This window comes from Micropterus dolomieu, linkage group LG18 (genome assembly GCF_021292245.1).
Source record: "Micropterus dolomieu isolate WLL.071019.BEF.003 ecotype Adirondacks linkage group LG18, ASM2129224v1, whole genome shotgun sequence".
NCBI classification, from domain to species: Eukaryota; Metazoa; Chordata; class Actinopteri; order Centrarchiformes; family Centrarchidae; genus Micropterus; species Micropterus dolomieu.
The window spans coordinates 17430700-17456174 of NC_060167.1; the positions used below are offsets into that span (position 1 = coordinate 17430700).

Below are 25475 nucleotides of genomic sequence, written 5' to 3' on the forward strand. Positions count from 1 at the left end.
AATTATGTCTTCCTGAAGAAAATGATTATATTCATTTAGAGCAGGGAACATTAATCTCAGGCCTCTCTAGTAGTGTAAAATAATATCCCACGTTAACAGATGTGCCAAAGTGTGCAAGTATGTGTAGAGAGTGGTAAGCAAGCCAGAGAGACTTTAATGTAATGTTTTTGCCCGTGTTTGTTGGAAAAAGGTGATGGCAGTGCTAAGAATGGTTAAATGTGGTTTGGTAGCAATGCTAGCCTGATCACACACCTGAAATAATCATGAGTTTGAGTCAGAGGTTGCATGTACCCAATGACTCAATTGCAACACTAATTACAGAATTGCAGGGATCACGATACAAGAAACAGCGGATCCTGGCAGGATTTCCTCTGTTAGATGACCCAATACTGTTGTGATAAACCAATACCAAAATGCAACACCGCAAAGAAATAACATAAATCAAACGTTACTAGATCCATTAGATTGAACAGAAGAAAACAAAAATATTCTGATCAAAAGACAAACAGCTTTAGTGTTAATGATATGTAAACAGTATTGATGGTTCCTGTATGAGGCTCCCTGAGGTTTATAAATAAAAGAACCACACATGCACTTTGCAATATTAAGCTCCCTTACTACATGCATGCTCGCAAAGCTGCACTCAAGCCCGTCAGGGGCCAGTGACTGAGCTTTACACAACAGGGAGGTAACCATGGGCAAAGTAACATGTCGGTGGTGGTGTCATACAACACTGCTTGTAGACGACGGTAAAACTTGCTCTCCCCAGACATGGCAACAGCAGCCAACCATAATTGCGTTCCAGTCAGTGGTCTGAGTCAAAAACAACAGCAGCCATGCCTGTGTGTGATGAAAGCTATCCATGTCCACAACAAAAACGTCAGCTTCACAGGCCGCATTAACCAGCACAACAGCCACTAAGCCTGCTGCACTGGCTCAATTCTTTGAACAGCAACAGTCCATAAAATAGCCTGTCTACATTCCTGTCATTGGGTTGATGGCACAGAGAAAATGAGCAAATGTTTCAAGTTTGATCTCTTGTTCTGCACTGGAGGGCACATCTAGTACTTATTAGTAGTGCACCTATGTGTACTGTGCATACATTAAAAGATAAGCTCCTGTCTTGGCCAACTTTTGAAGTAAAGAATTTGTTGTAATGACAAATTCAGATTCAAAGCCATGTATCTGCAAAACATCAACTTTTTATGAACTTTTTTTCAGATGAGTTAAATGAGATTTTAAATTCTTTATTTAGCTTAGGAAGTGGAAGAATTTTTTAACACAGAAAAAACAGTTTGCAACAATTTGGAAATCCATTGTTTTCACCGACTAAGAAGGCAGACAGTGTTATTCATCACTGAGTTCCAAATGACTTTAAAATAAGCTCAGACAAACATTATGACTCAAAGACAATATTACAATATATATTATGACCAAGATCATCCACAAAGTCTAATCTAATATTATTATTATTTGTATATTAGCCACATCTCCCAGTTCTACTTTGACCCCACAGACCCCACTTTTTTTTCTGTTCATCTTTGTTCTCTGTACAGAAAACAGGAAAGCATAGCCACAGAAGAAGGGAGACCATCTATGTGATCAAGGGGAAAAGGAAAAGAAAGACTGAGTGAGGTTTTAAGGGGCCAGGTAACTCCTTACGGAGCAGTCTGTCCTTCCCATGTAGTTGGGCAACTATGCCACCGACCTAGATGATTAAAATAAAACCTGAGCCCCAGTACCTTTGCATGAGTGCAGTCTGACCAGAGAACAGAGCAAGACTGTACTGACATTAACAAAGCAAAGACAGATAAACACGTTCCTGTCAGCGTATCTGTTTCTAATGGCAGCGTTTGTCTTTAAAGAAAATCAACAGCACAAAATGGTGATTTTTGAGGCCAACCTCAACAAAAACACCGATACGATGGCACACACCTGTTCAGCAGACCCTCAAGTATCCGACCTCCCTCGACCACAAAGCTCCTCTCACCTGCTGGTTCTCAGACCCTCAGTCCAGGTCTCGGGAGTATCCGAGTCACGTTCAAGCTCTGCCCCTCTCTTACCTGTACTTCATGCCTGTCTGATAGGACACACACTCCTCCAGGGCCAGGCCATTCATCTTCAGGAAGTCTTCCATGTTCTTAATCTGAGCGGCGACTCTCTGTTCCCGGAGTCTCTGCAGCTCAGCGTGATCGGGGGGCCTGGCCTGTGGCTGATTCAGACCCTGGTCCGAATGGTAGCGGTTGATCCCGCTCCGGATGCTCTCGCTGTATGTCATAGACAGCATCTTGCCGCTGCCGCTGCTGCTGCTCTTCCGAACACCGCTGCCTGCCGCTGCCGGTTTGGGGATCTGCAGGTTTTCAGGAGGACAGTGACTGGACTTGCGCCTGCCGGGAACCCCCGGGGGGCCAGTGGCGTACCCTCCCGCAAACATGCCCCCCCTCCCCATGTTCTCCTCCTCCTCCTTGTGATGCTGAGACAACCCGTGCAGTGAAGAATAAAGTCGGGACACAGACGGTGCAAAGAGCCGGCACGGCACAGCCACCTCCTTAAATAGCACCTGCTCGCATAAAAAAAAACAGCTCTCCTGCTTGGGGCAGCACACGGCCATGCATCCTGTAATCAGAGTCACACAACATAACCACACACCACCCTCCCCTGACAGGTAACACAAAGGCAGGGTTACACTGATACGGGAGCTTTCAGGTGACTTGTTGGTGATTAAGGAACAGGACCAAAGAAGGTGCATGCTCTCTGCAAATGGGGAGGCATTCAAACATGCACCAAGCAAGAGGAGGGAACACATTCCTGGTCTAACTGGACTAAGAGGGAGAGCCAAGAGACAAACCTTCTGAGAGTAGACCAAAATATAATTTGAGTGCCCCACAAAAAGGCATGAGATGCCCATCTGGACTGGGGAAAAAAAATCCATGGGCACAAGCGCTAAAAGAATCCCCAAACAACTGCACAATATGCACTTGCATGACTTTTAAAGGGCTGGGCTTTCTTTCAGGTTCAGGGAGCTTAATGCAACTGTGTCTTCCATTTCAAAAAGTATTTGTTTTAACCATCAAGCCATTCTTCTGTTAAATACACACTTATTTTTGCTTGAGTCATTCGATTCCTCAAAGGTCCAGATCTACAAATACTGTGCTGAATTTAATCAACAGAGGGCAGCACTGTATCAGTTCCACCATCACTACAAGAAGGTCACTTAATGCTGAATGAACTGCTGAGCACTAACAACAAAGCCACTTTCAATGCACTGTATGAAACTGAGACTGCAATTTCATATAAATACATTATTAATATATAATATGATAACCTGCACACCAATGTTATTTAGATTATACATATACTCTTAATATGACTTCTACGGGAAAAAAAGAAAATAAACAGAGAAGTTTAATTAAAAAAAAAAAAAAAAAAAAAGTAAATTAATGGTTGCAGCTGTTTATAAAAACATCTGTCAAATGAGGAAATAGATAAAAAAAAAAAATTAAAAAACTAATTAAAGGATAATCTCTTTGTTATTAACACAAGCATTTTAATAAAGGTCATTTAAATTGCTGAAATGAAAATGTAACCCCACAATCTTTTTTGTAATCTTTCCCCACAACAAGAATTACTTTCAGTGTGGTCACTGTCCAATCCATCCCTTCTATGAAATATACTGTAAGTTTAAGGCACTACTGATCCTTTAAAAGGCTATTGACAAATTAAACACGAACAGCACTTTCTTTGCCTCTGTACAAAACAGCACACACAGCTACCCTAACACTGACTCACATTTAAAACAAAAGATTTTAAGAGGAAATAAACCAATATCAAATCTAACACTCTTATATTTATTAAAAAATACAGACTGTAAATAGCTCCAACAGTATCGGTTTGACATTCTAACAAGAATTAGTCAAACCGCTGACGCCATCATGACATGACTTGGATCTCTCCCACAAATTCACTATTAATTTTAAATCTCCCAAATGGCTGGTTTCCTCGCAGACAGAAGACATAAATAAAAGGAAGAAACTTCGAGCTAGGCAGCATGCATCTGCACAGCCACCCACCCACTCACCCACCCACCCACACACTCCTCGTCACTCTGCCAACCCCTTACACGCAAAACATACACAGCAAACAAACACACTCCTGACGCGGTCATGAGTGCAAGTCTTTCCTTAAACTCACCCGGTTTCTTTGGGGTCGGCTCATGAGCGAAGTTGTGGGGTGCCAGTCTGCTTTTATAAACACACACTGCAGACGGTGATGAAGCGGGTCCACCCAAACTGGGAGTGTCTTACTAGGAAACGTCTAAACCAATTAGTGAATAATAGAGTGCATTCCGTCCCTCCCCTCACCACTTGGACCATACTCTATCACTACAACCAACACCTCTCCTCCTCCCCTCCCTGTGAGATCTCGTGGAAGAAATCCATTTATGTCATTTAGTGGCCCGTCTTGTTTCTGCCAACCGCAGCAAATAATATCATCCCTGAATTATTCACCAAAGCTTTTGCACTAAAAGCCTCTGATTGTTGTTCCACAGGAAAGAATACTAAGAGCTGGACAATAATGAGGGCCTGAGTGTTGTGCGCACATATAACACACACAAACACACAGTGTCAAGCAAACACATACTGTTCATATACACACACGCACACACAGAGAGAAAAAGACAAACCACCAAGCATGATCAAGTACTCAGAGGCATTATAAAAACCACACCGGGTTAAGCACGCCTTGCAGCATCTCAGTGGCCTTGTTTTCAGGTCAAGGTCAAAATCAGAGTGTCACATAAAATTAATGAGAGCTCAAAACACAAAGGTGTCAAGCACCTGAATAAGTCAGTGTAGCTGCTCTGTATTGGCCTTAATAGTTACAAAGAGGAAAGCGTCACATGTACTTTACTTTTAAAGACCTTTTTAATACTTCAATTTAACACCCATTACACTGTCATGCTGGCCAAAGTATGATGGAAAACCATTATAGACGATATGGCCTCAAGTTATTTATTATTACAATATATCACATTTTTTTCAGTACTGCCCAGCAGTATACAACAATAACCCCTAACGATCTAATTAATTTAATTAATGAAATTAAGATTGTCTGGACCCAGATATGTGGAATAAAATGGATGGATGGATTAACCAGTGTATAATGATTAATTCATTCAAGTTTCTGCTAAAATGGACACTTGCAAGTCGATGAGCAATCTATATGTAAATGCATGTAAACAGAGTTTGTTACAGGTCTGATGGTGCAGACTGGGAAAAAAAAGACTCAACAGACACTCCTGTAGTACAATCCACTGTCAAAATCTTTCCACTTTTAGTTTTTGTTTATATTTACGTATGTAACATCTCCCAACAGTCTGCAATCCAATGACTTACATTACTGCCTACAAGAAGCAAGACAGCATTTTTAAGACTCTTTAATACCTCCACATCTGTACCACCCAGACAACAGGGAGAGTTTTCTACTTGAAAAAGCCAATCTGTACCCTCACCTCTATCTGGTGGGCATTTTATTTTGGCACAGCTGTTTAAAACATATTGATTAATCCCCCTCCTGTTAATATTACACTCCACCCATGTATATTAATGAAAATAGCCATTCTGTTTAGATATACTGCCATCGCCCAAGTGTACAAGACATACCTCTTTGAGTTGGTCATCATGATTGCAGCATTAATAGGAATCTTACAATTTAAGTTCTAACCTACCTGGGCACTACACGTTTCCCAGTAACAGAGTTGACCCTAATATTGCCTTTATGAGCTAAAACTGTTTTAACTGCACGGTTACATTTAACTGTCATTTTTGGTGTAATGGAAAGAAAACCTCAGGTGCATGCCTGCCATTTAACAATGGCAATGAATGAATGTACATATGCCTGAGACATGTAATGCATTAAATGGAGCACTTGCTTTAGGAATTTCTTATACATTAGCTATGTTTCCTTAATCTCTACATGAGACGTACAGTACAGTGGTCAGAGGTCAACAATCTTTATTATCGGAAAGCACTTAGTCCCTTGATAATTGCAAAATGGTTTAACGACAGCCGGAAATGCTTTACTAAAAGCATTCTTTGTACAGAATCATAAAAGCTAACATTAAACGGCTCTGAAGACATCATGTCATAAACACACAGAATAGTATGGATCTACAACTTGCACTGGAGAATAAAGCAAAATAGAACAAAAGAAAATAAAAACCAAATGCCCACAGCTAATGATCATCATAAAGACAAGATGGGGTTGAGACAAGCTGTACAAACTAAATATTGTCGACATGATTGTAGACTTCCATCGTGCTTTCATTCGCATCCTAGTACATAGTAGAAAGTGTTTCAGCCATCATGATTCCAGTATTACAATGTAATGAGCTAAAAGAATAAAACTTCCCTTTCAAGCATCAGCCCATCAGAGAGATAGACAGACAGGGATAGGGGGCTTAATTGATCCCCCCTCATGTAGGCCAGGGGAGCAGCTCGTGGGACGGTTTGTATTTTGAAAAAAGGACAGAAATGTGTGGCGCCAAGATAAAAATCCGATAGTGAGCTCATTACCAGCACATCCACATAGTCAGGGGTTTTTATAACTGGATCAGCAGAATAAGGCCTGATATAAGACCATAAAACATGATCCTACTCTAAAGCAGCAGCAAGACAAAAGGCACACGACCGGAGAACGACGTCATCCCCAAAACTCAAAATGGTCTCTGGCTTTGAGAACAAGACAGATTAGATTGAACCCCCATGAGGTCAAATAAAAGGTTACAGTTTAATATAGACATGATGAATAAAGAAAATGTCTATCTGCTTAATCACGGCAAAGGAAAAAAAAAAAAAGTGTCTAGAAATCAGTAAAAAGCTTCTTAGTCACACGTTCAAGTTTGACAAGAACAACAGCGGGTGTATCATGTGTCACTGCTGGGGGGAAAAAGAAAAAAAAACATTCAAACTCTAACATTTATTGTTGATTCAAAGATATTGTGAGCAACCTTGCAACAAAATCCATCATCACCCCATATCAGGTTTAAGCTGGATAGTGCATTGCCAGCTAAATAGTAGATGATGAAGTGTTATCTATGCTGCAGAGGTTTACTAATGGATGTATGGTTTTAAATGACAACAGCAAGTCTTTACAGCAAGGTTATTACAGTGAAATGAAAAATAAAATGGTATCAATACATACATACAAAAACACATACTGTACACACATAAATACATACATACAAAAAAAAAATTAAAACACAAAAGGAAAACGCTCCACTTAAAAACCCTGCTTGACAGTGACAAACAGGTACCTGTAGAACTGCAGCTGTCGTTTGGGGCTCCCATAACGAGCGCTGAAGACATCAGGGGAAAGGAGGAAAAAGGAAAGCTTAGGTTAATATAAGCAGGACAGGGAAGAAGTTAGTAGCGGGGAAAATCTGATACAGACACTAGCGACGGATGTTGACTGTTATGGATGTTATGCCAAATATGGAAGAGTAAAGGTAAAGTAGGAGGAAATAGAAAATACTGCGTTAGAAATGACAAACACAGATTTAGTGTATTGTCTGAAATGTCTGAGCAATGTGACACGTCAGGCCACAACACACAACCACAACAAAGGCTTCACAAATATATCTATCAAACTACATGAGTGCAGTTATTTGTGCATGTTTAAAGACAAAACAAAAATCTTTTTAAGTGTTTGCACCTTTTTATATACAGTCTAGGGTTTGCACTAATCCTAAATTTTTCAAGATCTGAAAATAATAGAAAATATTTTCTTCCAAAACCAATGTACAAACCTGTCTCTTAATTACATCAAGCTACCAGAACTCAGTGTCTACTCTAGGTAAAGGTTTTGTACTAAAGTTTTCAGATCAAACTATGTGGGAATAATATGGACAAAAAACATTTCTGAATATTGAAGATATCGTTACAATTAGCAGGTGCCTGTAGACAAGTACAAGCCAAAGTGCTCCACTCACATTCTTGAAATTAAGTTATGATCTTTGAAATTAGCCTGATTAGCAATGATAAAAAAAAAAAATAATAAAATTTGTGTATTTAATAAACTCACCCTCCACAGTTCCTAGTTCTAATATAAAGATTCCTGAGTTTAGACTGTAAATTTCTCATCTTGGCAAAGCGGCAGTTACATCTCATATTCTTGTTTTGTTTCATTTGGAGTGCTGCAACAAAGATCTTGAAAAGTAGTGTAAAATGATGTGCATTATATCTATTATATCTATATATTAATTTATTATTTAAACATAAGCTAATGCAAATTCAAAGAGTTAACTTACTATTTATTAAACCGAATAGTTGACAATAGAATATAACATTACATAACTTCCATGCCCTTAGTGTAAGCCAGTCATTATAGGGGTTGCTCAGGTGTTTTTAATAACTCCACACCACTGATGTTAAAAATGTTTCCTTTGATAAAGGTAGTTAAACAGTTAATCGTTTAGTTTAATAGGAAAGTTACAGTGACTGCATGAAAATGTGTGGAAAACAAGTATAGTGAACATCATGAATGATGTTCTGGTAACAGACTTCTATAATCTTATCCATTATTATTGTTACGTTACTCAATACTATAGAATATGGAGTCCAGTAGCTTTTGAAAAGCTTCACCAAACGTACAGCTGACAGCCACCGCACTCTATTGAGCCACAATGGAGGCAATGTGAAACAGCCATAAAGCTGCTTGACATGAAGAGTGGAACAGATGCTTTTCAAGATGAGTCTCTGGCGCCACAAGCTGGTGAAATATCAGAGTGCACGATAATGCAGTGACACGCCTGTATGTGAGTGTATCTGCCCTATGTCACAATTAAGGGAACCCATTTCAGACAGACAGGGACAGCAAGTACATTTGTTGTCCTCAATTTATTTACACTGTCAGATGTATTCACCATAAGACAAAATGGCTTGTGTCTTCATTAGGGTTGGGTAATGGTTATATAAGGGTTAGGGTGAGGCAGGTAATGGTTAAACCTCTAAGGAATAAATGTCATGGTGATTTAACTATTACAAGTGTGCATGTGTGACAGTCTGTGTACTTATTCTTGGTTGCACTTCCATAATTCTTTTGCTGTCCGTGTTTGACTTGTTTTGCTGAGATCATAACACACCTCATAGTTAATGTAGTACATTGCTGCAAGATTTAAGTGATAATTAGAGTAGAGTAACTATAACACACTGAAGACACCTTCGTCTTAGTTTACTCATATCTTTTATTCTATCTAAACAGTGGACTGTACACCAGACAACAACACAGATTACAGGCATTTAGCAAGCGAGCGGCTTGGCACAGTGTTGTAGCACTAGCATGATAATGTAATGTATTGATTATTAATTATGAACTCCTGTAAATTATTCAGTGATACTTTGTTTGGATTAAATTCAGTCTGTTAAGTGATATTTCCTCAGTAACTGGAATATAGGCATACATGCAAATGTTCAGAAATGTGTTGTGTCTGTGTATACGGTATACACCCATCAACTCACCTGTAGATCATGCCAGGTGAGCCAGTCTGTCGGAGGGAAAGGCGAGCGGGGGAGTCTGTGGTAGATTCAGGATACATGGAGGCAGGAGGGGGGGGGTGTGGCCAGCCTGCCGGGGTGGTGTTCTTTCACCGGAACCACAGGGTACAGTTTATTACCAATCAGGGCTCCTGGAAGGACAGAGGGCACACATGTCAGTCAGATGTGGGGTTTTTGTTTCAGCAATTATATAACCTCAGTGTTTTTCTACACTTAGGCAGCAGCTAGTAAGCCCTTATATTTGCCCGTATATTTGGCCCGTCAAAGTACTGTATTTTTCATGTTTTATTTATCATTTATCTATTTGTTTATCAATTATCATTACAATAAAATACTATTTCAGTTTTCCACTACCTCTAATGCTGACTGGTTGTGTCTAGGGCTGAAAAGATTAATCGAGAAACTGCAAATTCTGTGCATCGATGCTTCGTTTAATCCATATGCTGCATGCAGCATACTGTTTCGCATGGACAATTATTCCTCTTGCACAATGCTGTGGGCAAGTAAAGACGACGTGATCTGATGGCGCTGTTTGCAAACTGGAGGAAGAGAGAGAAAATAGCGAGGGACGAAGAAGGGACAGGCCAGAGAAAAAGACAGTAAGTCCAAAGTATGGGATCATTTCAAAGCACACAGCAGCTCTGGACAGTGTGTCTGCTGTAAAACAAAACTAGCCTACCGCAATGGCACGACGGCAACGCTTCAGCATCTGAGCAGAAAGCACCCGGTCTACGCATTGAGTCCACGGAGTGGACCTGAAACAAGGAAACGGTAACGTTAGCATTTACTGTAAATCATGATTGCTAGTTGAGATGAAGGCTAGCAAAGGTAAGACACAATTCTTAGCTGTAAATGTAGAAATGTGCGATATAGTTCTCCAACTGGTTAGTCCGGGAGTTTGGGTTGTAGCATTACAGTGTTATGAGTTACACAGCTGATCCTGGTACCGCCCGGGGCGCCAAGCAAATTGTATTTCTTATCTGATTACTCCATGAAATAATCAATAGAATACTAGATCTGTCTGCCACTCAGATCATTGGCAAGAATTCAGGTCATAATTTTAACCCATTTATTCTACTTAGTAAGAGATTATATTAATCACAGTGACTGGATAAGACACACAAGCAAAAAGTAAGGGTGCACGTTATACCGCAATTTCCATTTTACTGTTGGCTACAGGAGGCATGTTCAATGACTCACAAAAAAAGACTGCAAATGAAAACATCAAGCATATTTGATAATGATCAATGCGCCCTACACAAGGTCAGGAGTATGAGAGGGTAATCAAACAATGGGGCTTTTTCCATAGTAACCCTGTCTGGAATGACCCCATCGGCCGCCAGCTGACCAGTGGCCACTTTGTCTGAAGCAAGTTGGATCTCAAGCCTCCTCCAAGCAATAGGTGGTGCAGGATTTAGGGGTTGGTAAATTGCAGCCAAGACTACAATAAAAGTCCATTAGCTATTATTTTGGCCTTGGTTTACTTATAATTTGGAACTGAACTTATAGATAGAAAACTGTATTAAGTAAAATGTGAACTTGAAAATTATAGTCAGGAAGAGAGGGGGTAAGTGAAGTTATCATGGGATGCATTTGCTTGTGTGTCTCTGTCGGACAGCAGCTAATCTTGCATACTATTGTATCCATCAATATTTTTTTGTTCACATTTAAGACTGTATGATTAAGGATCTCTCATGGTTGTGATGAAACAGTTAAAAAAAACCTACTATACTGACTTTGACTGTTTTATTGATCGTAAAGCTTAGACTTTTGTCTTTTCAGCAGTATTAGTAGTCAGCTTGACCTGCACTACCTGCCCCCCCCCCACGCCTCCAGAGACCTGATACACCTGGTGGTGTGCACCCTACTGAGATCACTCTTCCTGTCGACATTGTATCACTGTTTTCAAAAAGGACTGCTAAATGCCTTGGCCACTAGATGGAGTCATGTCCTAACTCTGTAGACATGAGCTGAATGAATAATGTAGCCTCTGTAGTTTCCCCACAGCTCTGAGTTAAAGATGTTAACATCTCACAGTAAAAAGGCTTTGTGTACCAGTCTGGAATAATCACAGCAACTACCCATTTAGACAGAAGGATAAAACACGGTGCGGAAAAATGCAGTAAAAAGCCCAGCAGAGACGACATGTAGCCCACATTAACAACATGTGAAGATCTTGATCAGCTGTGTACTGTACATGTGGGTGCACGACAGCAAACTGTAGCCAATCCACTGCTTAGAGCAACTTGATTCTATGAATAATTCAGAGTGTCTGTCCAAGAAACAGGTCACTGCTGTAGAGAGGGCTATAGCAAGACAGCTGGGCATCAGAGAGGGGTGGGTGGGTGGTTAGTTATACACAGACACCATAACACACATTTTAAAATACCTCATCAGAACGTTTCAAGTCAACACGATGGCTTGGAAGGTGGGGAAGCGACACTGCTTATGTTTTAGCCCAGTTTACTGTAAGTGGATAAAATCAAATGAGGAGAACCACCGAGAGAGTGGCATCTATGTCACCCTGACAAAGCCGTGCGCTGAGCTGCCCGTGCTACCCAATTTCACCAGTGGCTGCACTCGCGTGAGTCATGGCTCATAATGGACATCGTAATGATAACATGAAGGTGCCTTTCCCCTCTCATCAATTTCCCATGTTCCCAAGGACTCATTTAACGGTCCCTGCCCATTCATTTCAATCATGCCACAATGGGACACTGGTCATACTTGCTATTGGCTGATGATGATGCCATGACCCTGGTGGGTAAAAGGCATGATGGTAAATCTACTACTCAGCACACAACGGACACGTTGGGTTGGGTGGGAGTGGGGGCTAAGGAAGCATGCTTTCTTGCAGGAAGAACTTCAAACAATAATTTGTTCCTATAGTAATAATAATTGGTATTAGCCTTTATCTGCTTTTCTGTCTCACGTGGTAATAAAATTAATATATTTTGCTTTTGGATTGTTGGCTGGGAAAAACAAGCAATATGACAAGCATTGATCAAGTCAATATCACTACAATTTTGCTTTTGTCATCCAGCTCTCTCTATATATTTATCTATATATCTACATAAAATTTTGCATTTGATCCTGATGTACAATGTAAACATGAGCAATGACGTATTGAATGAATGAAGTATTAAGTACCCTCAACTACATTTAAGTTCAGTTAAGTGAGGCCAGAAGCTTGGCCCAAACTTTTCAGCTAAGTTAGTCACACACACTCATTGGCTTATAACAATTACTGGCCAACTTCTCACTAAAGATGCACCGAAATGAAAATTCTTGACCGAAGCTAAATTGAAAAGCGGACGTTGTGACGGCCACAGACACATGTGTATCCTCGTGCTAAATTCATCAAGTTCAACCCAATTTGATAAATAATGTTGTATGTGGTTCTCGTATCGCGTAACATGAAGACTTCACAACCTCTCTTCAGGTAGGACTCTCATACTGCACTTGTCTTTGTAAAGAGAGAAAATGACAGGATTAAGTCGCTAACCTGCCTATCAGCTCACATTGGTCCGTTTCAGTTACCATAAAGGCTTGAATACGTGTGCACTCCAAATTTAGGTGCGGCTAGCTTTATCGCCTTGTCAGAAGTGACAGAAACACTCAAAGTGGGTCAGACCGTTTGTTGCCTTATCTAAGAAGTCAGCCACAGATAGTGTGGGTGTGCTAGTAGACAATTCAGCAGAACAGTGTCTGCAAACGGTGTCTTTCTTGGACACTTTAAAATGCTTACACACTGCCGACATGTCAACGTAACTTTTGACGTATTAGGCCGAATACCGAAAGTGCTTTTTTGCTATATTCGGCCGATTAATTTTGGTGGTTGAACATTCGGTGCATCCCTACTTCTCTCAATAAAAAAAGAAAACACTGCAGGGGAATTACACAACCAAATAGAAGACAATAATGATTTTAACAAGACAGGCACAATAAAATTCATCAAAACAATAAGAACATACTAAACACAAAAGAAAAATACTTCATTTCAGGTGAACAATAGTGATTGGCCAAAACCCAACATTTTAAAATAAGGCTTTTGATGCGTAGTAGAACCTGACCTGTCCAATTAGTGCATGGATGTAGAAGTTCGGAAAACTACCACACGGGGCCCACATTAGCCCCTTCTGCAGTTTAATGTAGTAGATCATCAGCTGTTTAATCCTATTTAGATACTGCACAAAACATTCTGTGTTTACATTGATCACTGACTGTAACACATTGTGGAGCAATGCACCAGTCTCACACAGATGCCTGTAGTGAGCTGCAGTTGGAGAGGATGCTGCTGCTGACTGCAGCAATGCGGTACACTACAGACTCGTCCTGGCTCAAGTTAGAGGGCTCAGATTTACTGCACTAATGGCCCATGGTGCACTTTGCAGATTAAAACTGCAGACAGAGCGCACAAAGAAAAGAGGAGAGAAAGGAGTTGATATTAGAGTACAACCGTCCTTTAACCATTTGGATCTTAATGAAAAAACAGACATGAGTGAATGAAAAGGAAAACAAATGTTTTGGACAGACATTGTATATATTGTTTATACATTCACCATTAAAGTATCTCTATGCTGGCTGTTCAGAAGTCTTCTACCTTCCAAAGGACATTTTTCTACTTTATAATGTGAAGAAAAGTACAATCTTCTAAGCCCACATTTGCTCCTTGTTAGGTACAGAGTAATCAATCAGTGTGCAGGCATTTGATGAGCCTTCAAAATTGACATCCTAGTTTGTATTTTATCTTCTCACTGGTACCCTGTAGCAAGTAGCAACACGCCCACTCCAACGCAGCCCCTTGCGTTTTTGATGCCGTGTTATTGTTGATCTGCCTGAAGCTTCAGGAGTTTTGTGTTGCTTACATGTATATGCTTACATGTCATATCAAATTGTCTTACTGCAACACAGCACACAGGAATGATCAATATTTATTAAGAAAGAAAACTAAAATCTGCACTTTGTTTGCCCTTATTTCTACCAACGATGCACATAATCACATCTCATTCCTATGAAGATCACCTATAGCTTTAAGGCTGCAGGTTAATAGCAAAATTCTAATCAGGATTATTTTACTTAACGCTAATCAGGATCATTATGTCATCATTAGTGAACAACGTCTGTGAACAAATTTATTACGCTTTTCTACAGACTTATTTCATTACAGCTGGTGAGAGGTGGCAGTCACATAAGGACTGGATGGAACGGTGGAGGTGGGGCCATGTCGTACTAGACAAGCTAAAGTCATTAAAAAACATAGTCTCCGTTAAACGTCTCATACATCTCAGTCCCTTCCAAAAAAAATGCAAAATTGAGTCACAAAAGGCAGCTCTTCATGCTTTCCATCCATAAATCCACCTACACCCAGCCTGAGTGAATTCCCTCTTGAGACAGGGCTTACGTGAGCAAGGCAAGCAGGCAGGCAGTGCTGGCCTGGAAAGCACAGCACGGTGTTGTGTAGTATGTTGGCAGCTGCGGAAAACACACACGGACCCGAGCAGATGGCTATGGAATAGGGAGACGGGCTAACAGACGAGAACTGCCGGGGATATCCTACATGGGAGTTCAGTCAGGCAGAGTGAGAGAGAGAACCTAACCTAGCCTCGTTCCCCGTCAGTCTACAAAGAGGATTCAAATGGAATCTCCTCTTCTTCTTCACTGACATTCATCAAAGCATGAAAGCCAAAAACGTGTAAAGACGTGAATCCATGTCAGCGGATCATCTTGACTCTCATCATCAGACTGTTTGAGGTTTTAGAAATGGTCTCCTCTCTGTTAAGCTGTGGAGGGCCCTTGATTACAGAAACAGCGCAGGTCACTGGCTGCCAACAGAGAAAAAAGCTAACAGCAATTTGCATAAATAGCCTATTTATACTGCAAACTTCTGATACAAATCCTCCTCCCCCCAGTTAAAAGAAGTTAAAAGCGCAACTGAGAGCTCTGCTGTCAGGATTCATTAAATCCTAGGACAGCTGCAGCTGTTTTACACACAGAGGGTTACCACATATTATGGTCAAACTTTAAGTCTTGCCCATCATCAGCGGCTGTGACTGGGCATACATAGATTAGAGTTTAGCTGCAAAGGTCTAATGTAGGGCATTATACATTGAAGTAATAATCCTTAAGTCTTTAATTATAATACATACTAATTGTGGTTGGTGTTTTTTCATTTTCAGCAATACCCATTTAATGTAGTTGTAATCTATAATGGACCGATCAGATGCAGCCTGTTGGACAGTTTGAGCAGTTTCTTTATTGTTTTTATTTTCAGTATGTTTGGAAACCAGGTACATTTTGAACTTTTGGTCAGATTTGTTCATTTTGATGCCCATAGCTTTTTCAAACTGAAAAATAGAAATTCCAGACCTACCTCAAGAAATAAGACAAAAACAAGATGGAGCCTTTTGTTTTGCTCAGAGCCTCTGTGCATAAGTAAGCCACAAGTTTCCCCATTAAGTCTAGTGCATATCTCCCACTACCTGCTTATTATACAGTATGAGATGTACAGTCCCAGGTTGCCTGTATCACTGACAACATGAAGATGAATCAGCACTCGCTATGTCCTCAGCCTTTTCTTTATGCTCTTGTGCAGACATATACTCCTCCCATTAAAACATGAAGAACACAGAAGCTCCAACAGAAACACTATCACACAAGTCAGGTTTATGGACCATCTGAAAATATGAAAAGAATGAGAAGTAAAAGCAAGTTGGCAAAGGACCGTACAGCTAACTTGGGCCTGTGAAGCTGAAATGAAGCCTTTGCTAGCACTGCAGGGAGAGAACATGCTGCAGTGAACCAGGAGCACCGAGCCGCACACTGCAGTAGAAATATGAAACCATCTTTCCCTTGTTCTGGGTCTATCCCAGCTCTCCCTCTGCACACCAAAGACAAATAAAAGACAATGGAAATTTGGGCTGGAGAGACAAATGTCATGGGGTTATATTGTGGTTATGTCTCGTGCTTGGTCACACCCCTGCACTTGTCACGTGGTATTTGAACTGAAAGTGTCTACAGAGACTGGACTAAGGAGCTGAGGTTGGATGATGTTAGACTTACCTTTTTACAATGTGCTCAAATGTGTTAACCTAGATAGGTGGTGCAGATCACTCCCCACACACTTTAAAAAACCAGTATGTTCTGGCAGGTTTTCGTGCCGGTTGAAATTATTAACTGCAAACAGCTATTCAGAAATGTAGGATGAGCAATACTTCCAGTACACACACAACTTTCTCTATGCTTTACATCCCAGATTCCATAAGGTTCCTAACATCCTTTCACTATGCATAGCGAGCTTATCCAGTATTTTATTTTCCCCCAACTACAGTGTACTACATTCAGTGCTTTACGCATCACTGTGCATGTAATGACACATGGAGTTTAATATTAGTCGTGCATAGGTAAGCAGTAAGCATTAAGTTCATACAAAAACGGAGCTGGGCAGAATGACACAGAGTGGCAAACGCGATCAATACATCTAAATCCAGATGGTTATTTGGGAGGATCAGTATGACAGCAGCAAATCAGTAAAACAATATTAATACCAGTAGTTTAATTCTGTACAGCACATACAGGAACTTTATGCACTATATCTTCATGTGCAGTCAACTGCAGTATTCTTGTGCACATCAGAATTTCACCAACAAACCTAATGGCCTCTCACATTCTGCTGCTGTAGCCAAAGTAAGCATTTATAATATTTCTACTAAATACTGCATCAGTACTGTCCACACAGAGTAGAGGTTTTAATGTTTCTATAAATGATGGCTAGAATTGTGGGTTCTGGCTATGCCTGTAGTGGCTCCAGACTGGAAACCAGGACTTTGAAAAAAAAAACAAAAAACTAAATACCCGGTGACTTGAGCTACAACGATAAATCAAAGAGTCAGCTTACCCGTTTCCTGTCTAAATAAAATAATGTTTGTAAGGGAGGTTGCTGGGTTCATGCAACAATAACCATAAACACAGACGTTATAGCCAGTGGGGGTATTTAAGTTATCTGCTTATTTGCTTATGTGTCGTCAGCTAGGGGTTCTTGGGAGTTTGTGCAGATGGCAGGGAGCCATTGCAGCAGATAAGAGTCGTTCAATACTCAGCTTCTGCTGCTGGTTTTCTATTTATACAATTAAACTGATCATTTAAATAGACTGTTCAATAATTCACAAGGTGTTTTATGCATCTTGTATATGTCCACACATATACAAGCCATTGATACCTCCAGTATTGTATTTTCCAGCCATTCAGTCTTATTCCTCGGGGTGCTACCATGCCACAGACGGATGCAGTTTCTAACGGACAGGGAAATCATGGAGTGTATGGTCCAGAGTTCCTAATGAAATCTGGCGAAAATGCAGTAAGTGGCTGGAAGCTCTTTGAGTGGCCCCAGGAGAAGCAGCCTGTGGTGACTAGCAACCAACACAACATTTTGAGGAGTGAGGGAAGATAAGGAATGGGAAAAAGAGGAGAGTAGAAGAGAAAACTGCATACATACACTGTGGGGGAAAAGCTGAATAGGCATTAGAGAGCAGGCTGGTTCAGGGAGGCCCTGTGCTGCAAAACAGCTCCTCCCACTGTGGTCTCTCTCCATCTCAGACCTTCACTTCCCTCCTGCCATGTCATGTTGCAATGCTTGTCACTTGGTCACAAGCACCCATTCATTTCACAAGCCTTTCACAAAGTAAGCTACTTGAATACTAAATGCTTATGAACATGGTAAAACATATATAGATCATACAGCAGCTAAGAGCCAGTTCAAATCTGCAATGTCTATGATTTAAACAATATAACCCCATGACTAGATGCACTAATAAAAGATCTGCTTAGCTTGCCGGTTAGGCCACTCTAAACATAAAATATTAAACAAGTTTCTTTCTGCACACTTTACAATAGGTCTGTGTTTAGACTAGTGTTGTAGTCAAGACCGCCCAAACAGAGACCAAATCAAGACCAAGACCAGAGTTTATCGAGACCGAGACAAGACCGAGACTTTTAGGGGCTGAGAGCAGTTGAGAGCAAGACTGAGGGAGGGCGAGAACGAGTCAAGACCAAGACCAGTTCCCTGCATTGCATGGCACGCAATAAAATGTGGAACGAGATCATAGGTAGTTCTCAAATTGATCTGAAAGATCCATATTCCCATTAAAACAGCCACATACAAACACTAAGAGCTGAAATCAACATAAGCACCGCAGGGAGGGGTGACAGTCATTAATTAGGGTTATTGGTTGCATTTGAAGCAATATGTTTTACTTCCAATCGAAGTTGGGATGTTAACAATCAGACAATGCAAAAGCAATTTATTGATAAATCTCAAAGTTATGGTCTTGACTGGTCTTGAAATAAAATCCCGAGTCCTCAATGTCCGAGACTGAGACAAGACCGAGTACAAATGCGGTTGAGACCGAGACAAGACCATCAAAAAGTGGTCTTAAGACCAAGACTGGTCTCGAATACTACAACACTAGTTTAGACATGGTGCTGTTTCACTACAAGACGAAGAGGTAGAGACAATGCTCCTGCACTTATTTTTAAAAAAACATATCCATTTTCTTTAACACTGTACTAACAAGATAACTAGCAATGGGTTAATAAACAGGGCTCCTGTGTGTGTCTTGCTGGAGAAAACTCAGGCAAAGATCAGCTCTCCTGTGACCTTTAATAATGGGATGGTCTCAGTCCAACATCCTGCTGCAGCTTTACTGGAACAAGACAGGCGGTCCTATTCCTCTGTGTGACATTCTAACCAGTTCAAGGTCAACAAGGACCTGAGAAAGTGTAAGTAGGAGGTGATGGTTATGTGGCCTTATCTTGCACTTCCTTTTACTTTTCAAACTGCTGCAAATGTGTTTTCACACATTTCATTTCAGGTCCTGCTATGGTGTTGGTATGGTTGAGCATTGCACAGGAAAGAAAAACACCCGCTCCTTGTAGGTGTGATGCAGGCTAGCTTCTGTTCGAGTACAGAGCAGTGACACCATTGCAGTGCTCATTTTTGCAGCTGTTTTAGATTTAGTCTTAGTCTTTAGACAAACTTATTAGTCTGAGTCACATTTTAGTCTAGTTTTAGCAGATGACAACTCAAAACGTTTTAGTCCAATTTTGGGCAACAATAAGTCATTACATTTTAGTCCACTTTTAGTCAAAATGTTTTTTCTCTTTAAACCAATTAAATTAGGCTAATGTGGGTATCAGAAATTGGAATCAAGGTTACAGTATTAAGTGTTGCAACATTTCACTTTTACTTGTGTAATATCAGGATTTCTTTCCTTTGTTTCATACTGTATCTCTAGTTGGCAGGGAGTCTCTCCATCTCCTGTTACTACAGTGCACTGTGTTTTCCTTTCTGCCGAATTGTAAATAAAGTGTGTCCATAAATCTATTCTTTATTTCCTACATATATTATTCCTAAATATATCATCAATAAATGTTTGATTTAATTCATTTGAATTACAAACAAACAATCACAAAACAATAAGCACTTGTTGTTGAAAAAGATTTTGTCAGAATCGTTTTGAATATTGTACCTTAGATTTGTGAAGTGACCCACTTGTTTGGCATCAAGTGTTTCTCATGTTCTGACCATAAAGAAACCACAATTAACAATGTGGTTTCTTCAACTTTCACTCAGGAACAAAAAAAAATCAGACTTTAATTATCGATAACGAATGATATGTAATGGTTTTATCGTGATAAAATTTTTGGCCATATCACCCAGGCCTAGTTCCAGCCACCAAACGTTTTAACTCACGTATTCTCATTTTTGGTAACTATGTTTATAGCGTATCCCAGCATGGGAAGCAGGGAGCAGCGTTTGGTAGTATAAGGAGAAGAGACCCCTCCAGTCGTTCTTCGTTTTATTAGCAAGACTAACATTTGATCTAACTGAAATTCCTCATCAGAGGAAAAGAATATGTTCCTCTAAGTCAGTCCACAATGAATAATGGAAATTTGTGGATTTTTCGAGGAAACAACTAAACAGGTTTTTCATTCACTTCTTAATATTAGAGGGGAAAAGCCTGTCAGATGACAGTAAAATGGGCAAACTGCAAATTGTTTGCAAATCACAGCTCTCACCTGAGGTAATGTGCTTAAGTAAGTTCCCCTCTGAAAATCCCTAACTTCTTCTGTCCACTGTACTAAAGCATCAACATAGGCTGTCAGTTTATCACAGTATTAAACTGAAGCAATGTGACAAACTGGCAAATTACACATTATAACCACCCACTCAGCCACAGTCCTCACTCACAAACAGTCCATGCTACTTTGCCCACTCAATGTGGTTGTGTTGACAAGGATAACCAATGCACTCAGTTGCACACAGAACATACTGTACATGTGACAAAGAGCAGCACATTCATAACAAGCAGAGTTTCTTGTATATTGATTAGTTTTGTGTAGGGCTGGACCCGAATATTCAACCGTTGGTACACATTCTATTTTCAATTTTGAGATTCGATTATTGAGAGTTTTTTCCGCGCGTCTGACCTCAGCTGTGTGAGAACACTTTAAACTGAGTGATGACAGCAGTAGTGTGGAAGTTATGGTGTTTATTAATTTTACAATTGCTTAATTTTGTTACAGATCAGAACAGTAACATTTCCTACATTTTAAAATTAATCAGTAAACTGTAGGCTGGAAAAAAACAGACAACATAATAAACGCATTTAGATAATTATATTAAGCCGATTGTAGAAGAAGAGCATTTAGTCGCTAAAATAAAAGTTAAAAGTGAATTTTGCATAATAACGTGTTAGATTTAGTTCCGCTACCGGAAACGCCGCTCATCCCATGTGCTCTCCGCCTGGACCCCCGCCCAGCTAAACTATTCCCAGATTCTGCCCTGGACGGATCAGACTCTCACTCTGGACCCTCAGCTACGGTTCCCCCTGCTCTGTACAGCAGCCACCAACCCGGTTTGGCACGCATCTATTTTCACTCTGCCTCGCTCTTCACCTGCTCAATATATGATCCCTTTACCCTGCAATAAATATTCCTCTTTTATCCAACTCCTCCATTTTCTTAGTCCTGCACAAAACAAAGCTTTGATTATTTGCTTTTAATTACTATGAAAGCGTCGAAGCTCAAAAAATGATATTCGGCCCAGCCCTTGTTTTGTGTGCAGGTAAATTCTCTCAGATCGCAGATGAAATGCCAGCACCACAAGGGCATGTTTCTAAAGTTATGTTCATACAGACTAAGGAGAATTATTGTCAGCAACTACAGTCATAGTTAAACCATTCATAATGAAGAAAACATCTGAAAAATGAGAAATGTCCTGAGACGACCTGCAGATCACACTCAGAGAGAGATCAGAGGCAGGCCAAATCCAGAATCAGTACTGGCTACATTAAAGGGTAACCTCATATTTTTCAGCCTGATCCCTATTATCACATGTTTTTGTCTATGTGACTAATTGGGACAGCATTTTAAAAATTAGTCCAGTATTGAGTGAGTAGGCTGCAGTCAGCAGCAGGGAGACAGGGCTGCACCTAGGGGAAACAAGGTGAAAAAAGCCTGATTTACATTTATTCATTTAGCTGACGCTTTTATATTTTTACAATTACAAAAATTAAAACAGGTTGCACACCTCTGGAGCAACTAGGATTTAAGTGTCTTGCTCAAGGACACAATGGTCGATGTCTCACAGTGGGAATCGAACCCTGCGCTCCCACACCAAAGGCAAGAATCTTATCTATGCGCAGATGCATGCAAAAACACTGCATGCATCTGTGCCTTTCAAATGGTAGTGAAGATTTGTTGAGCACAGACAATCTGCCTGTCTGACATAGTATGCGTGATTCACGCAGGGTTTAAATGCCAGCTGAGGGAGATTGCAGCCTTTACTGTGGTCATCAGCTGTGAGACAGTGACGGTCTGCAGTGTTACGTCCTCCTTTAGCCATCACTGTAACCCCAGTATCAGATGCAGATTATAAATGCATTTATAAGGAGAAAGTGCACAGGCTTTCATCCTTCTGATCATATACACGTGTGCAGATCTGACTCCATCATGGATGACCTGGCAGACACACACACACACACACACCACCTCAGGACACTTATGCAGCTGCTCTTTTATAACAAAGCACTGCTCCTTATAGTAGCTGCAGAATGGAAACATCATTCACTTCTTTGTGAGATTAGCATTTGTACTCCAGAAGGAATTGCAACTAATTGCTTAATAAAGTTACTCTACATGTAGTATGACTCAATAGGTCTATTGTAAACACAAAACTCCTGTACCTCAAGCAGCTGGTTACTGGCTTGTTCTTCTGTGCGTTATGAAAGCAGAGAATTGCCTTCAAAGAGAATCGGAGTACTGACACGGGAGCTGCAGTGCAGCAACAACATAAAATACACTCAGCCTTCCATCCAAAGTAGGACAAACTTAATGGCTACATGCAAGCGCCCACACATAGACTGTATGGTAGTGCATGGATCCATCTAAGCATGATTTAACATAGCTATTTTATTTTCTATAGGAAGACCGTAGAATGACCATCTCTCTCTTTCTTCTTCTGCACAAACACAAACTCACGTAACATCAGACTACCTACACAAGCCTGTGTTGCTTGCGAGGCCGAGCATGAGACCAGCAGCGGGTTTCCTGAGGCATGAAGGGTTAAAGTCATGCTGTTTATTCATGTCCACATATATGCCGTTGGCCTGCCCATAGTCTGTGTCACAGACAATCATTGTTGAAGTTCAAGTGTTTGTTTACGAACTGATTCTGTGTCCCTGAGGCAACAGCAGCTAGGCTGTAAGAAGAGAGGGCTTCAATGTGCATTAAGGTAACAGCACTTGTTTTGATCCTGTGCGTCAGTGCAATGTGTCCAGGTGTTACGCTGAATCAACGTGCCATCTGTACTGTTACATTAACCTTCATAAACCATGAGGCTAACAGCAGGCAACGTGTAGGACTGTGAAGATGTGAAACACTGCTAGCAGCAGTGCTGTAACATTAATTGTGTGCATTTGCCTGGGGTCAATTGTTACTATTCTGTTATTGTTTATCATCTCAAGGATCCAAAATGTGACCAATTTAAGCCAGAGTTTTAACTGAGAATCTGCTGTGCGAGTCTATGTCTTTTTTGTGTGTGTGAAAAAAAAGTTTTTGGAGCTGATACCATTAGCCAGTTTGGCTAGTAATTATTCAATTGGTCAATCAACAGAAAATTAACCAATGACAGTTTATCAATTAATCAATGGTCATTTTTCATGGTTTAACTGGTTCCAGTTCCCAACGTGTGGGTTCTTTGTATCACTGTATGTTCACTATCTCTCCCCCACCACACCTTTATTTCTTTCAGTTTGAAAATAAACCTGAAAGTGCTGTCTTGTGTGAACTTTTTCCATCTTAACCTATGTCAAGATCTGTATCTCTGTTTCTGTGTCTCTAGAAGACCATCCCTCTGCCTCCTACAGTGTTGTCCATCTGGCTCTCAACCTGTTTTAAGTAGCCCTTCCTTGAACATATCCCTTTACCACTGCTACATCACTTTCTATATACTGAATAATGGACCTTTTTGTATACTGATTATGTACAATTACTCTCAAAATATATCCACTTCAACTTCAATTAGTGAATATTCAAATTTATTACAAATTTTCCCCTGCTTGATCTAGAAAATTAAGTTTGATGTACTGTTAATGTTGTGTAAATGCAGCCTTTGTGACCACATCATTACAAGGCACACATTACTATCTATGTAAACAGCATTGTTTATATCCATCCATCCATCGTCAACCGCTTATCCTGCGTACAGGGTCGCGGGGCCAATCCCAGATGACATCGGGCGAAAGGCGGTGTACATCCTGGACAGTCCATCACAGGGCCACACATAGACACCAATTACCTAGCCTGCATGTCTTTGGATTGTGGGAGGAAGCAGGAGCAACCGGAGAGACATATAAACCCGCATTGTTTATATGTTGCATATAAATAAAAGTGATAAATGGAACAAAATCCTGCTCGTTTGTGCAACACATTCTTTAAATGTAATATCTGACTGGTAGTCCTCATAGTGCTGAAAGAAATATTTGCAATTCCAGCTGCACTCTGATGTCCAAAAAACATTCTGAACAATGGTTTTCTGCATTTTTGAACACTTACAAGTGAAGGGTAGCTAATTATAGACAGGTTATGTGATGAACCCAGATTAACTTTCAGTTAAAATAAATATGCTATGTCAGGTTTTAAATCTGCTGTACACTAGCGTTTTATATTTTTATTTACAGAGGGAAAAAGAACAACTGACAAGGCAAAGACTATCTGTTCAAATATAAAAACATCTTGCCTCAACACTGGCAACAGTTTCCATACATCTCAGTGAAAAACTCCATCCGCCTCCTGCTAACAAGTTGCTTCCAAAAGGCTGAAAATATTGACAAAATCTTTCACAGCCTACATATGAGATACTCACCACAACATTGTTGTTTCCACAGCAACTTATCTAATATAATGTTAAAAAAAGAGGCCATACAATGAGACGGTAATTGAGTTCATGGTTTGTTGATTTTAAGTAAGAGAATACTAAAATGTGTTCGAGCTAAAAAGCAATTCATACAGTGACATGCAAAAGTGATTTCTGCAGATGCATCTCTTTAAACACTGATGAGGGTGGGCTTCAGTGGCAGATTACCATTGTGGGCTCCACACCTGTCGGCTAACAAGGAGACGGTCTTACAAAAGGACACATCACCACCAAAGCCTGGGCAACCAATGAGTGTAAAAACTCCAACTTGTCCAACACTTTCCAGGTTGTGGTGTGACAAGCTGATGACGGGGACACAATTTGGCATCAACAGCATGTATCCATTCTGTCTGGTGTCATCAGTCCAGGCTGCCTTGGGAAGGGGGGGGGGGGGATTCTTGGCAAGCATTAGTCCTGGCCCTTAGTATCAAATGAGCCACAGCTGA

The 25475-nt window shown here is 40.4% G+C and overlaps 1 protein-coding gene across 4 annotated transcripts in view; it reads right to left on the reverse strand.

The window, feature by feature from the left end:
- The window catches only part of kcnab2a (potassium voltage-gated channel subfamily A regulatory beta subunit 2a), a 75224-nt gene that overhangs the window by 40369 nt on the left and 9380 nt on the right, over positions 1–25475 (reverse strand). Inside the window, exons 1-3 of one of the 4 annotated variants that reach the window (XM_046075555.1) lie at positions 10234–10312; positions 9519–9685; positions 7316–7357 (exon numbers count right to left, since the gene is read on the reverse strand). In XM_046075555.1, the coding sequence (XP_045931511.1) occupies positions 7316–7357; positions 9519–9595 (119 nt within the window). In that variant the 5' untranslated portion in view covers positions 9596–9685; positions 10234–10312. Of the gene's footprint in view, positions 1–2063; positions 2435–7315; positions 7358–9518; positions 9686–10233; positions 10313–25475 lie in introns of those variants that run through there. The other 3 variants (XM_046075554.1, XM_046075556.1, XM_046075551.1) reach the window with 3 other exon arrangements.